Source organism: Lepidochelys olivacea (assembly GCF_965140295.1).
Source record: "Lepidochelys olivacea isolate rLepOli2 genome assembly, chromosome: 7".
Lineage (NCBI taxonomy): Eukaryota > Metazoa > Chordata > Testudines > Cheloniidae > Lepidochelys > Lepidochelys olivacea.
The window spans coordinates 25,964,585-25,980,502 of NC_140417.1; the positions used below are offsets into that span (position 1 = coordinate 25,964,585).

Below are 15,918 nucleotides of genomic sequence, written 5' to 3' on the forward strand. Positions count from 1 at the left end.
TCCTTCGGTCACCCCCTATTTCCCGCATTGGTGACCCAATGGTATTTCCAGGCAAGTCTTTTTTGAGTTGCTTTTGTGGAAAGCCTCTATTAGATCAGGGGCATGTAAGTGGTTTTTCAGTTCCCAGGACTGTTCTCCGGGATACTGAGGTTCTTGGTTTCCAAGTCCGACCAGCTTGGCTCGGAGGAAGGTCTCAGTGCTGCCTCTATAAATAAATAAAAACTTCAGCCTGGCCTCCTGGTCCTTTTTCATGCAGCTCTGGCAGCTGTCCTCGACCTGAGCCTCTCTGCCAAGCACTTCAGGCAGCTACAGTGCAGGTTGCTCAGGGGCATAGCCTTGTTGCAGGAGGTACAGGGCTTGAAAGCTGGTGACCGAGGCATGCCTCGGCATGGGGTAATAGCCAAAACTCCCCTAACTAACGGAGATACACAAACTACACTAAACTGACTATTTACAACTAACTGAACTATATACAATTATAGGAAAGCGAAGATCCCTGAGAACTTGCCAAAGCAAGGAGAACCGTTCCAGCAACTGTCATGGGTGGTAAGAAGGAACTGCGGGGGTGCAGGGTTATCTGGGCCCTTTATACCGGTGCTATGAGTGCGAGACACCAGAGGGCACTTGAGCTGCCCTGATGGGTACCACTGAGAGAAAAAACTTCCTACAGTGGCATGCACATGTGCAATCACTCGAAGAAGAATGTAATTTATCTGCTTGATCATGGGGTCTTCATGGACCTGGACCTTGGCAGGTGTCAGAGAGTGGTTGCATTTGGCCTGGAAATGTTTTCTATGAAGGGCTTCTGATGGGAGATGTGGAAAATGCGGTGTATTTTGAGTGACCTGTGCAAACAGAGTTTAATGGGGACAGTGCTAATTAGCTGACAAATCTGAAACTGTATGAGATATTGGTGCTCTAGTTTATGGAATGATCTACTGGTGTGGAGATGTTTGGTTGACAGCCAAACCTTCTGGCCTATGTTGAATTCCAGCCCCTTCTGTCTTTTGCGGTCCGCATGTTGTTTGTAAGCCTTCTTTGCCTCTGCCGGGAGTTGCTTGAGTTCTTCCTGGACATGGTGGATTTTCTGGACCTTATCACAGGCTGACTGGTTTTAGGATCTGGCCAGTAAATCGTAAAAGAGTAAAAAGTGATGAAATGCTAACTTCAAAATGAATCGGGGTTGTTTTTTCTTAGCACCATTGACCTTTGTGTTGCATTAACTTTCTTGACTTAACAGTTAAAATACATGAGATATGCCTGAATGAAATTACTAACAGCATTTTAGAGAGAACAAAGGAAGATCCTTTGTCTTGGGGTTGTGGTAAGAAAGTCCATAAGTATTGAAATAAACCTCAGGCTTTTTGCACAAATTGTGCTCAAATTATGTAAGAGACTTTCTGCAAAATGGTGCTTTTGAACATGTTTTTTAACTTTTTCCCGCCACTTTTCTTTTGAAGACATGAAATTCGGCAATTTAATTTAAAGAACAATCCTTAAAGTATAGGGATCCTTTTCATTATTGATTCCTAGCTTAATTTGCAGCTCTTCTGTTCTTTCAACAAATGGTAAAAATTAAAAATTTGTTGTGACAGGGAGCTGGGCAAAGGGTTGTAGATCCAGCCCTCTGTCACATCCGCTCCTCGTTAGGGAAACAAATTAGAGGAGGCTGGAGGTAACCTGGCCCTAACTGGGGAGGCGGAGATAGCTGCTACTTAATTAGCCTGGGGTTGTATAAAAGCCTCAGGGGAAGGAAGCCAAGGGAGAGCAGGAGGGAAGAGAAAAAGGCAGGGAATGGAAGCAGGGAGGTAGCGCTCTCTCCTTTCTCCTCCCTCCTGCCTGCAGATGGTGAAGGGTTACCTGTACGTGGTGAAACAGTGGTGGGAACAAGCTGAAGAATAAAGTGCACCAGTGGTTGCAAAACTCAGGATCTCAGAGTGACTTTGTGAACCTAGCAGGCGCAGAAGCCAAGGGGGCCCTGCTGCACTCTCTGCTGCAGTTGTCCATAAAAATAACTTTTTGTTTGTTTATTGAGAAACCTTCAGCTTGCTTGGGACTGTACATTTACATACAGTGAGGACTTGATGTATTAAATAAAGCAAATTAAATGCTAGGAGCACCATTCTACACTGCTTACGGAGACCAAACTCCTGATAAAGTCCTTTGAGTAGACTGAGCAACATCAGAGTGAATGGGGTGGCTGAGGTTCAAGACAGAAGTAGAGTCAGACAAGAAAGGGTAAAAGGTCAAGGACCAAACCAGTTTCATGGTGCCAATATTTTAACCAGGGGCTCCCACAAAAATGTCCCCCTTACTTTGTGATAAATCTATACACAAGGGGCTCGTGTGCTCACAAAGAAGAAGGGTAAGAGATTGGTATTAGCTGTTTCATTTACATAAAAATGCTTTCTCAGCCACAAATCAGGGCACCACATTGCTCAACTGTCCAACTCATATTAGGTGTACTTTGTTAGAAATGTTTATACTTGGTTCCTAAATGCTTACTGCATATATTGCATTGTTTAGCCTGTGAACTCTAAAAGAAGGTGAGGACTGAGACTCTATAACGAAGTTTTGGGGGTATTCTCCCACTGGGGTATTTTAAGTCTTAGGTATCATCTTCTGCATTGCAAAGGCAAAAATAAATATTTAAAAAATGTGTTAACTTCCAAGCCCAATGAGTCAGAATGTGTGCCATTCAGGGAAGGTGACTCTCCTCCTACTTTGTTTGTACAGCACCTAGGACACTGGGACCCCTATCCTGATTGTTGTCCCCATGTACTACCATAATACAATTAGTAATAATACTTACATCTTTGTCAGATCTAGCAGTTTGCAGAGGTTAGGGTTAAGTCCAGTGGAGAAAGAGAAATCACTCTGACCTGGCATTCAATTTGGTAGCAGTATTTTAATGTGGGTCACTTAGAATCCTCCATGGGCTAGCCTCCTTGAGTCTGTCACTGAACTGACCCTTTTGGGACACCCAAGAGGAGAGAGATGCTTTAGCATTTGGAGGCAGTTGACTGTGTAACTGTATCACCTATCAATACTGATGTAGCTTGTATATCCCATGCATGCCATGGCATATGCTTTTATAATTTCTGAGGGACAACATTTCCTATAGTGACTGGCAGCTCTTTTTTTTCTGTATTGGACCTTTTAACAGTGGAAGACACCTATCTCTAAGTGTAGCTGCTGTGTAGGGCTTGTGTAGGGCCTGAGCCTGCTGAATTCAGTGTAAAGACATCTATTGACTTCAGTGGGCTTTGGATCAGGCCCATAATGATCACTTTTGTGCATGAGATAGCAGGCCCACTTTGAAAATCATGAGACTATTTTAAGCAGAGGCAGCGCACTAGTGAATGTGCACAAATTTCAAATGACTAATTTATAAATAAAATGGAGTGTATGTGCAGCATTGGACATGGCAGTGCTCACCTAGAATGAGGATTAAACTGCAAGTCTTCCAACCAGCTTCTAAACTGTGCCACAAGCAAATTTTGACTATATGAAGGCTTTATAAAAACATTTTCATTTGCCCCATCGAAACTACTTACCATATTATGCAGTAAGAGTACAACTCTATGTAGAGAAGAGCCTCAGTGAAGTTACTAGGCTGTTTTATTCTAGAAAACAAATGTGCCCCTTTGGCCTTTTGTAATATAAATAGTTTAGCTCAGGAGTAAGCAGATTTTTTTTCTTTCATCTTGTTACAAACACAATTCTTGTCTTCTCTAGGATCTTTTATTGGCTTTCTTTACCGCTTTTTGTAACAGCTTCACAAAACTTTAACAAAAGTAAGCTGTGGTTGTATTTTTTCAAAAGCAAAACCAAGATATTTGTTTAGTACTTAATGTAGCACAGTTGATCTTCAAGGCACTGGACAGATACAAATTAATCTACACAACACTTCCTGTGAGGTAAGGGAGTACTATTTTCCCTATCTTACTGATGGGGAAACCAAGGTTAAATGACGTGTATCAGATCACAAAGCAAGTAAGTGGCAAAGCCAGAACTGGAACACAGGAATTCCTGGCTGCAACCCTCAAACTTAATCCATGACACTGCTCTGCCCCTCATTTAAGGTTTGTTTTAATTGAAATTAGATGAAGTTTATTTGGACTGTTCATAAAATCTCTTTCTAAAGAGAGTGTACAACTTTCTTATGGGAGGGAGATTCATGGGCAGAGTTTAGGCTCAGAGGTGGTGGGTGGGTCAATCTGAGGCTCATTACTACGGTAAGGGACTGAAATAGCTTTTGGAGAGACCTGTTGGCATGAGGGATGCTTATTCTTTCCCCACCCAATTACTTTCCTTCTCTTCCAGGGTTTTCTAGCTTCCTATGCAAGTCCTTATACTTTCTGTCCTGTAACAATATTCTTAGACCCAGATATCCTGGTACTGGGCCCAGATGTGCTTTCTTTTGTCCCTCTATGCTATTGTGTACTACAATACAGTTTGGGACACCTCACACTCCATTGCTCAGGAGCATGCTTGATTCAGTGAGAAAGTGGTAGATTGATGGGCATTACATGTGAGGCCCAGCACAGAGGCTTCTGGGCAGGGGTGGCAGAGCATGCCCAAAAGTGGGGGGGGGCCAGGCCTCCCCACCCTTCCTCTTCTACCTGAAGCCAGAAGCTGAAGTGGGCCGGGGGCTGTGGACCCTCCATCTGCCCCCGGGGGGGGGGGGGTCGATAGCAGCCCCTGTCTGTGTCTGTGCCCTGCGGGGTCCCCCGCCCATGGCAGGTGGAGGGTCCCTGGGTCCCCACAGCTGCTCACATGGCTCTTAACGTGGTTGGGCTGCATCCCCAGAGCCACATGTGGGGAGCTGCAGACCCGCCTGCCCTGGGGGAGGGGAGCATGGGCCCAGGACTGCTTTCAACTCCCTTACCCTGGCAGGTGGAGGGTCTGTGGCATGGTGCTCCACAGCTGCCTAGCCTCTCCTACCTAGGCGCTCCATAGCTGGGGGGCGGGGCCCCTGCAGAAAAGTGGGAGGGCTATGGCATAAGAGTGCCAAACCTCCAGGATTGGTCAGAAGTCTCAATCTTTTATTTAAAGATTATGTCATGTGAGGAAACCTCCAGGAACTTGTTCGAGCAAAATTGGCAACCATGGTCCCTGGCTCCCTTTATTCCGGCACCCCTGCCTCTCTGGGTCAACACACAGTGTTAAGGTAGTGAGTGGGTAGAAAGCCAGAGGGAGGGGAGCCAGGAGTATTTGTGAGGAGCTGCAGAGATGAAGAGCTGGGGGAGATGGGAAGAAGATGCTATATTGCTAGCAGGCTGACCTTCATAAAACAGGAATAAAATCTGGGGGCAGCTGCCTGAGACACAAGAGATTCCCCACCAAACTGGGACAATTCTGGTAAATTTAGGACATCTGCTCACAGGGGAAAGATGATCTAGATGAAAGTATTATTTTTCTCTTCCATACTTCCTTGTGAAATATCAGCAGTCCTATTTTGAATAGATTTTTAGATAACTGTAGTCCCAGTATGAACAGCAATTGCTGTAAACTAATTTCTCTCATCACACTTAGAATTGCTGATCTATTCTGCCTATTCCCAGTTTGAAACAAACAGCTTTTTATATTCTTATTTTAGTAGCTCATCTTATAATGTTTGTGAGCTGACATTCCAGCTTCACATCTAATTTGTTTCAGTATGGAAAAGGCCTTTCTCCGGTGGCCTTTACAAGCAGCTCTTCACTAGAGGAACTGCATTTGGAAGTTTTGTAATTCAATCAGCTCTACGTTATTTGTGTGAGTTTAAAATTTTCTGTTACTCATTTTAATTCACCTTGATGTTTTGTTTATTCTGCAAACTCTCCTCCATTTTCTAGTTGCAAGTGAATCTATTGATGTCTCTGCTCATGTTAGAGCCAGATACGCTTTCAATTGCAGAAGTGAAAGGCAGCTCAAAGAAAGTTGTTTCAGCTTAGCCTTGTGCTGCTGAAATACTTTAATGGTTTTGTATTCAGGATCTTTTATAACTGCTGCCTCCTTTAAGGATTCCGGATCCATGATTTTCGAGATGCTGATGAGGCAACAGCTCCTATAGGATGGGGCCTAGTCTCTGGTGGTGGAGGAATGATGTGTTTCAGCCCCTGCCCTGCCACTGATTTGTTTCCTTCTGCTAAGGCTGTTCCACCTCCTCTTTTTTACCTGGCCAACCAACCTTCCCATGTAGCTCCCCACACCATCCTTTATAACAGCAGCTCTGAATAAGGAGTCTGGGGCCTCCTGGGGGGCTGCAAGCAGGTTTCAGGGGGTCCACTGAGCAAGGCCAGTGTTAGACTCACTGGGGCTCAGGGCAGAAAGCCGAAGCCCCGTCATGCAGGGCTGAAACCCAGAGCCCCAAGCCCGGTCACCTGGGGCTGAAGCCGAAGCCTGAACAACTTAGCTTTGCAGGCCACCCCCGTGGTGTGGGGCACCAGGCAATTGCCCTGCTTGCTACTCCCTAACACTGTCCCTGGATTTTTATATGCAGAAAAACAGTAGTTGTGGCACAGTGGGGCCGTGGAGTTTTTAATAACATATGGGGGCGGAGGGAGCTTCAGAAAGAAAAACATTGAGAACCCCTGCTTTATAACACATTACTCAAGTACAATTGACTCTGGATTATTGTAATTTACTAGTTCATTATATATGAACACTGGCGCTAATAGGTAGCAAGTTTAAAGCAAACAAGGAAATATTTCTTCACAGAATGCACAACCAACCTGTCAAACTCATTTCCATGGGATGCTCTGAAAGCCAGAAGTATAACTAGGTTAAAAAAAGAATTAGATAAATTCATGGAGGAAAGGTCCATCAATAGCTATTAGTGCAGATGGTCAGGAATGCAATCCCATGCTCCATGTGTCCTTAAACCTCCAATTGCCAGAAACTGAGACTGCACAACAGCAGATGGATCACTCCAAATTGTCCTGTTGTGTTGATTCCCTCTGCAGCATCTGGCCACTGTCAGTGACAGGATTCTGAGCTAGATGACCCATTGGTCTGACCCAGTATGGCCGTTTCTATCTTCTTACAAGGATAACACACCTACTACTACCACAGATTGGGGAGGGGGGGGTTCAAGTGGTGCTAACTGGTGGTTTTGTAGGAAAGATCCGGAGTTCTATCAGAGATGCTCCATGGGTGCAGTTTAGCTGATAATCAAGGCATCGGTGTCTGTGCATCATATGGATTAATTACATTTTGAGTTCAATCTCTCCTCTTCGTCTCCCTTTCCTCTTCCTGGCAGTACTTGCAGGTTGATATATTTCCTATAATTTGGGATGGATTTTTGTAGGCAATTAAGGGTAGGTTCCTAATAGCTGTAACAATATCTCAGGCTGCATTTATAGTACATCCCCTTCCCCCTCCCCACTTCCTGCTGCTCTTCAAGGGTGAATACTGCTTTAAATTTGGAGCATTTCTAAGCTATCGGGAGGCAAAGGTAAATCTTCTGCAGCTAATAAAAATACACCAAAAGTGGGTTCTCAAGGCTCAGCCAACCATTGAGAGTTGTATGCTTGATCCAAGGATTCCCATTGGTTACTGAGGGTACATCCACACTAGAAATGCTATAGTGTAGATGCTTGTGACGGGAGGGGTTCTTCTGTTGCTGTAGTACATGCGCCTCTCTGAGAAGTGGGTACCTATGTTGACGCAGAATTCTTCTGTCAACCTAGTGGTGCCTACACCAGGGCTTAAGTCAGTTTAACTATATCTCTCGGGGGTGTAAATTTTTTCACTCACCAGAGCAACTTAGCTAGGTCAACCTAACTTTGTAGTGTAGACCAGCCCTGAGAATTGTATGGGTTAGAACACCCAATCAATCAATGTTTCTGCTGCTAATCTCATAGGGTATGTCTACATTGCAATTAAAAACCCAGGGCTGCCCCATGTCAGCTAACTCAAGCTAAGGGGCTTGGGCTAAGGGGCTGTTTAACTGCATTGTAGATGATAGGGCCCTAGAGAGTTAACTCATCTGCTCTTACTGACTGAAAAGTTAATTCTGTTTTCACAAGGAACAGCTACTTTTAAATTCCTCTCTTTCTAAACTAGCATAAACACTGCCTAGGCATGACTTAATTTACTGTTAGGTGAAATATTTGCTGTACTGAGAGAGAACCTATTGTACCGTGTGTGTTTAATTTTGCTGAAGGTTAAGTATTTATAATATCCTGTGGAACAAAACTTGAATGTGGTTTTCTACTGAACTCCAATATTTGGGAATATTTATTAGAACTTTTAATCCTGGGCCAATTTAACCAGTAGCCAACTAATAAAAATAATTTGGGGCTTTCTGCCATGACAAATGTTGACACGCTCTTATAATGTTGACTAAAAACTAATAACTTTTAAAGTAAATGAGTATGGAAACCTTGCCAGAAATATAGTGTCTGAAACAGATTGGTTCTGTTTTATTTTACTGGCAACGCTTGTGGATTATGTTTGAAACAAAGACGCTACACTGTTTCAGCTTTTAGAGACATGGTTAACTCTTTTGAGGCTAATTTGTTTTCCAGAATGAAACAGTTAACTAGTAATGAATGCTCCACTGTCAAGGAGTTAATACTTGAACACCTACTTTACTAGATTTACATAGATAAAGGGTGTAGGATAAAAAGGAAGGTAACTAGAGTATTTTTGATCCTGTGACAAGAAGAAAAACACAACAAAAATTATTTGGGTTTGTATAGAATTTTCTTTTTATTTCATCAGATATGTAGCTCACGAAAGTTTATGCTCAAATAAATTGGTTAGCCTCTAAGGTGCCACAAGTACTCCTTTTCTTTTTGCGAATACAGACTAACACGGCTGCTACTCTGAAACCCTTTTTATTTCAAAGATTGACCGATTCAAAAGTATTCTGGACGCTAACATGTCGATACTAATAAATCCACTTTCCCATGATGTATTGGATTAGAAGCATAGTTAATGAATCCATGCCAATTTCATCAATTTTGTTTGCTAAATTGAGAGCTTCATTTGCAACCTCTTCTGATGAAGGTTTTGGGATAATGTTTATATTTTAAAATGCTGAGTCTCTTTAGAAGGTTTCAATTACCACTATTGTTTTGGAGGCTGAATTGAAACTTTTTTTGAATTTATAAAGAAAACATGCTAACTAATGAGACAAATTTATACAATGTGGTGGTGACAGTGTTGCATGTTGCCGGTGTAGACAAAGGTATAATGACTCCTCAGAGGATCGTTTGTGCTTGTTTGTCAAATTCAACACCAGTCATGTAACACACAGTCCCTTTGTTGAAGTTGCTGATAAGGGGTGCAGGGAGTCAAGTGGAAAAACAATTTTGTGAGCAGCTCATATACACTCAGACTTTAATTGTTAGGAGGTAAAAAATTATTACACTACCTAAAAGAGCCCATCAAAATAAATTTCAGAATTAGGTACCAAGCCAAACAGAGCCCTATTGTATGGCAGCTGGTTGTCTACTATATGAGTTTTCTAGCATATGTTATCCAGGTCATTGCTTCTGCCATTCTGCAGACAATATAAGGTGAATGTGGGAGGTGGAGCAGGGTTCTGTTAAGAAAACTTAAAACTGACCTTTACTAGAGTGCTTTACCGAACAGTGTATGGAAATTAGAAGGCTGTGGGGTGCGTGGTTTAATGAGACAGTATGGAAAACTAACCAGTATTATGAAATAGATTTAACTTGGTTTGACCAGCAGGCTCTCACTTTGAACTTTGGGGAAATCCCGTTCTTTAAATAAACTAATAAGAGAATCAGTTTGCATTATGGTTGAGTTGAATGACAGCAAGTGCTCTTGGCCCCTGCCTGAGACTTTTCTACCCACATATCCTACTACTGCATGCTATTTTATTGAGTGAAGAGCAAACAATAACATCAGCTTAGTACTCAGTAAATTGCAAGAATGTAAGAGTGCTATTCTCCAAGGTGCCAAGCATCCTCAACTTTAATTGCTTCAGTACAAACTGGGTGCTCAGCACACCACAGGATAGGGTCCTAGATATTCAGGCTTGGGGTTTTTAAGCAGGGGCCTGTGTATAATATGATTATGCAGCTTCAAAAATAGATGTATAACTTATCTTTTTGTTAAGATGCCACATAATTTTAAAATGATCATTTTCCAGCTTATGATGCATGGAACAAAGAGCAGAAAGGACTAAAATGCTATTTGGGAGAAAACTGAGAGAAGGGCTGCATAAGTAGATGGCTACCATCTGGGGCTCCAAGGCTCCACATGAGTGAATCTGCATGATAGGTGCATTCCCCGGACACCCAAAAGCAGTACATGGCTAGTACTTCCCCTTTCTGTACAGCAGTCTTAAAACTACCCTGGGTTTTAGTAAATCAAGGTTTATTTTTAGAGGGAGTGAGTCATATTAAAACAAATCTATGAGGTATGATACATAAGTACCATTTGGGCCTTACAGTAAAGAAGCATAGTTTTATATTTCTAGAGTACTCATCTCCTCTCTTTCAGCTTGCTTCTTTCTCCCTCGCAATATGATGTGGTATCTCATGATGTGACTCCAAAGCACGAGCACACACTGTCCAGAATTTACTGACCATGTCTAGATTAGACCAGTTTTCCCAGTCATCCGCGTGTCTTGAACCAGCATAGAGGTTACTCTGCAAAGTGAAAGTCACAATGAAGTTTATAGTCACAAAATGGCATTCTCAAAACATGGCCTTCACAATTTGATCCAGGCATAGTCCCAAACTGTCACATTTGGTATGCAAAAAACATATTTTCTCGTTTTAAAGAAAGTTCAAAGCAATAAGATTATCTACTTCAATTTCCTTCTTTAAACACAGTTTGGAGATGGAGACCCTGGATTTATTTTCCAAAGTCTGACACTGCAATGTTATCTTGAATTACTGTCTTGGAGTGAGTCCTGCAAACACTGCAGATGTGTTTTTAATTTGGTTTTATTGTATGAGCCCTTTCAATTTGTTCTACGGATTCTAGTAATTTAGATTTTGATAAAAATCTATACAACCTATTTAGTTTAACTCCCTTTGCTATCAGAACAAATGAACTAAGTGCAGGAGGTAAAATGGCTCAGTGTGATGGGAAGAATAAGACCTCAAAGAACAACGCCACATATATGTGACCTAGTCATCTTACTGTGACTCCAGTGGCTACTGTTACAGGTTCTGACAATGACTTCTGGCTTTTTTACAGTTAGCAGCTGTAGTCATATCCTATCCTATCCTCCTTGTGGTTGCAGCAGCCCCTAGTGGAGGCAGCTAGGTTGATTTCTTCTCCTTAATGTCTACTTCTACAGGTAGGTAGGCTCTGCAGTACAGAGACAAATTAAAATATTTTGTCTCCCTGAGCAGTTTGGGTATAAGAATGAAGATTGCCACATAGCAAACCTCACAATCCCCTGCAGAATAGTGAAATGGTTTATTTTTAAAGGGTTAAGGAACCTGTTTCTAGTTCTTCCCTCTCCTCTTGCTGGAACCGTAAAATAACTCCAGCAACCCCATGTGGCAAAAAGAAGTGTTCGGATAGGGTTAGGGCTGTTCAGGGATGGAGCAGGCCTTCAGGGAATTCATTTACACCTTTTCTCTTCTTCCTTTTCCCTTGTCTTCCAAAAGGTATGGTGGTTTCCCTTCTATCTCACAGGATGATAATCTCCAGGGTTAGTTGCTGCTGTGCATCAATTTACATGGCTGTTTGAGGTTATGAACCCCAAACAGTTGGGAAAATTAGGTACAGGATTGAGCCCTTCACCTGCAGGCTTTCTGTAGCCATTAATAAACTGCAGATGCAGACAAACACTGAGTATATGAAAAATTCCAAGTGGGTGTGACGTTGCACCTCATAATGCTTTATAGAAATATGCTTATGAGTGTAAATATGACATAACTGGGATATGTTTTATGGTAGATATGCCATGTAACATATCTTTGCAAAGGTTATGATCTACTGAATATATTCATCCTATTTGTGTGCATGTAACATTTTTATATCTGAAATTATGAGCATTGGCTCTATGCTTGTATTTAAGGTGTCTGCTGTAGAAAGCACATAAGGCAGATTTGGTCAACATAGCGTGAAGGAGTTATTCAAGTAATTGGGAGTATTTAACTAACAATAAACTTTGGAAGACGCCAATCCACATCTGAGCTTTCCTGAGAATGTTCAAATTAACATGTAAACAATGGCATCGGCCTGTAAAGAACTGAGTCATGCATGGACCTGTGACTTGCCCAGGTGACTGCAAAACTCCATCTTGGAGAGGGGTTTCCACCCACAAGAGAAAAAACTATATAAGTCCCTGGAAACCCCTCCATTTTGTCTTCATCGGGCTCAGAAGATAGTCTCTCCACCCCAAAGAGATGCCTGAAAGAAACTGGGACAAAGGACAGTAACTACAGGGGTTGCTGGACCCAGACTAAGAAAGCGTCTAGTCTGGCAAATAAGCTTACTGGGACATCTCTGAGGGTGAGATTTACCTGCATTTAGTTTCCTACTGTATTGGGCTTAGAGTTGAGTGTTTTTGTTTTATTTTATTTGGTAATTTACTTTGTTCTGTCATTACTTGGAACCACTTAAATCCTACTTTTTATATTTAATAAAATCACTTGTTACTTAATTAATCCAGAGCAAGTATTAATACCTGGGGGAGGAAACAGCTGTGCATCTCTCTCTCTCTGTGTTATAGAGGGCGAACAATTTGAGTTTGCCCTGCATAAGCTTTACACAGAGTAAAACAGATTTATTTGGTGTTTGGATCCTATTGGGAACTGGGTATCTGGGTGTTGAAGACAGGAGCACTTCTTAAGCTGTTTTCAGTTAAGCCTGCAGCTTTTGGGGGACGTGGCTCAGAGCTGGGTCTGTGTTTGTAGCAGGCTAGCGTGTCTGGCACAACCAGGCAGGGCACTGAAATCCCAAGCTGCCAGGGAAAACAGGCTTAGAGGTAGTCTCAGTACATCAGGTGGTAGTCCCAGGGGGGAGTCTGTGACCCAAGACTTTTTTTTTCCTCTTTATCAACTAGTCTCAGACATTGCTCAAGGAGGGTAATTCAAGTTTCACTCGCAGTAGTCCTGAACAAGACACTTAAGAGACACAGTGAAATATGAATTTACTTGCTTTGTAACAAAATTTACCCTCCTTCGGGATTCTCAATGGGTGTTACAATATCATTGCTAAAATGTTAGTATTCATTATTTGTTACACTTTCAATCTCAAAATCTAAGTGTGTGTGTGTGTGATAATATGCACAAAGATTAATAGACAGTTCTAACAGATTTTTAATTGGAATTTGATTTTTCTAACTTTCAAGCAGGTTACACTGTGATATAATGTAGGGCCAAATTACATCTCTTTACACCAGAGCTGACTTTGGGCCATTATATCAGAAACATAATTCCAGTTTGATCAAAGACTACATACAGAGCAGCAAAGATGGCAAACCTTGTGGAAAATGGTACAGCAGTAGGGCAGAGGAGAATACTCTCTCAAGAGTCCCCTTTGCCTATTTTCTGGGAAGATATATTTGCCTTTTTAGCTGTCCTGATTCCTCAGTCTGCATAGTTCTAAATGCCAGATTCTAGTAGCATTAGAGATGATACGTGCCCAAGTAATTTCTGCTGCTAGGTATACAGTAGCACTCGCTTTGCCTTGGGACTTCAGTGTCCTCTCACTGCAGTGCATTATGATTAATGACAAGCAGTCTTTACGATGGGAAGCTAGTGGATTGGCATGAATTTAAAAAATAACCAAAACGGCTGATGACGGAGGTGCCAGTCAGATGAGAATTATAGGCGAAGCTGAAAGACTCCATAGTGTATTCAGTATGCCAGTCGTGCTGCAGTGACGTAAAAAAAATGCTCCTTCAAAAAAGCTGTGTCAAAGAAATGGTTGCTGGAAAGGAAAGAATCTGAATGGCACCTTCATGATGAAGATAAGAATGCAGGCTTTTTTTTTTTTAATGCTGAAATGATTGTAGCACCACATTCTATGTGTGGGGAAATTGATTATTTTTGGGGGGGTGGGGAAGGTTAACGTTCTGGTCCTGCGTTTCACAAGATGTTTGTGGAGTTACAGCTCTGCCTGCTGAGAAATAAATTATTTGCTGGTTCTCATCTTTCTTCCTGGTCGCTGTGCTAATGAAACAGAATATTGCTGACCAGTAATGAAAATCTGGGATTTTTCTAAATACCAGGAAGGATGGGAAATCCCCATCTCTAAAAAGATTCGTACCTCTCTGCAAAAGAATACTATGACATGGTACATTTTCCTAAGGATTTGTGTAGAAAACTGGAGGTAGAGGATGCCTACACAAACTTTATAAACATGGCTGAAAAAGAAAGATGAACTGCTATAGGATGTACTTAAAATATGATGTCGGATGGGTTTTTTAACTTCACTTAGAAGGTTTGGCTCTTTCTCTGTCAAAAGTAGCCTTTTGCACGTGCTGTTCAAGATCCATTAAATGTCAGATGGAGGTTAGCAAGCCAAGGGTAACTTCTGTTTTTACATATTTGTAATCTTTCCTTGTATTGCACTTGTTTATATTTTCATTTTTGTATGCAAAACAAATGGAATATTATACTTCACAAAAAGCAGGCATTCTAGAGGTTAAAAAGTATGTGAGTGAAGAAAAGTATTCGTTTTTACAGTAGATTTTTTTTAGTTTTTTATTTCATTTAAATATATACTGTGTGTACACATCTCTGTATATTTGCATGTAAGTATGAACACATGACGCTGTTTTTTATTTAATTTGTACTTTTTCGAATAAAATGTTAATCAAATGCAGAACTACATACTTACAATGACAGAGCAAAAACAATGGGGTTGGAATTTTTTGTATTTGTACATGTTCCCTTCAATGACAAGGTCATCATAATATGCATTACTGCGGAGCACTTTTCAGTTTGAGGGACACTCCCCGCAAACAAACCATTTTAGAAGGATGCTATATATGGAGAGAGTTTTTTTTGTGCCTTTTTTGTCTTTCCCACTTATGCCACTACTTCTGCTTACTACGTGATATTTCAGCCATTGCACAGATCTGTATGCACCAAGCAAGGGTAATCTGTCATTGCCAGCATTATACACTAAAATTATTTGTCTCTATTGCTCACATTAGAAAATTAACAAAACTAGCATAAATGTTTTTCTGATGACTTTTGTTCTCTCCCCCCCCCCCCCTTTTTTTTTTTTCTCTTTAAACTACAGGAGCCTAGTAACAAACGGGTCAAGCCTCTTTCTAGAGTTACATCACTAGCAAGCCTCATTCCTCCTGTACGGGCAACCCCATTAAAGCGGTTCAGTCAAACCCTTCAGGTAAAGGTGATGATATATTTCTGTGTTTAATGTTCAGATCTGCATTTCAATAAGAGAAGCACAGGTATGCTATCACATGCTTTTAGGGGTTGTGCTTTTCAAAATTTATTTTGTATATATATGCATATCTGAGTATCTCCCATATCTTTAAGGAAAAAATGAAAAACTTATTTCTCCCAACATAAAAAGGTGAAGCTGTAATGGAGAGTGTTAACCTCAGAAGTGGCAAGTGAAAGTGCTCTGGTGCTGTTACAACTGTCATTCACCACCATAATAATCTTTCTGTCATAGAATGCTTATGTTTCTTGTGAAATCTTTAAGAAACAAACTGAAACTATATATCCATTCTTGATATGACAGAGATAAGGAAACCAGTATAAAAATATGTGCATAGCCTAGTTGCCTGAGAAGGTATGTTTAATATAGAGATTCATAGATATTTAGGTCAGAAGGGACCATTATGATCATCTAGTCTGACCTCCTGCACAACGCAGGCCACAGAATTTCACCCACCACTCCTGCGAAAAACCTCTCACCTATGTCTGAGCTTTTGAAGTTTTCAAATCGTGGTTTAAAGACTTCAAGGAGCAGAGAATCCTCCAGCAGGTGACCTGTGCCCCATGCTACAGA

The 15,918-nt window shown here is 41.4% G+C and overlaps 1 protein-coding gene across 7 annotated transcripts in view; it reads left to right on the forward strand.

The window, feature by feature from the left end:
• Positions 1-15,918, forward strand: part of ARHGEF3 (Rho guanine nucleotide exchange factor 3) — a 311,727-nt gene that overhangs the window by 243,661 nt on the left and 52,148 nt on the right. For all 7 annotated transcript variants that reach the window (XM_084634596.1, XM_084634597.1, XM_084634598.1 and 4 more), the window contains one exon: positions 15,181-15,288. In XM_084634596.1, coding sequence (XP_084490722.1) covers positions 15,181-15,288 — 108 coding nt within the window. The remainder of the gene's footprint in view (positions 1-15,180; positions 15,289-15,918) is intronic.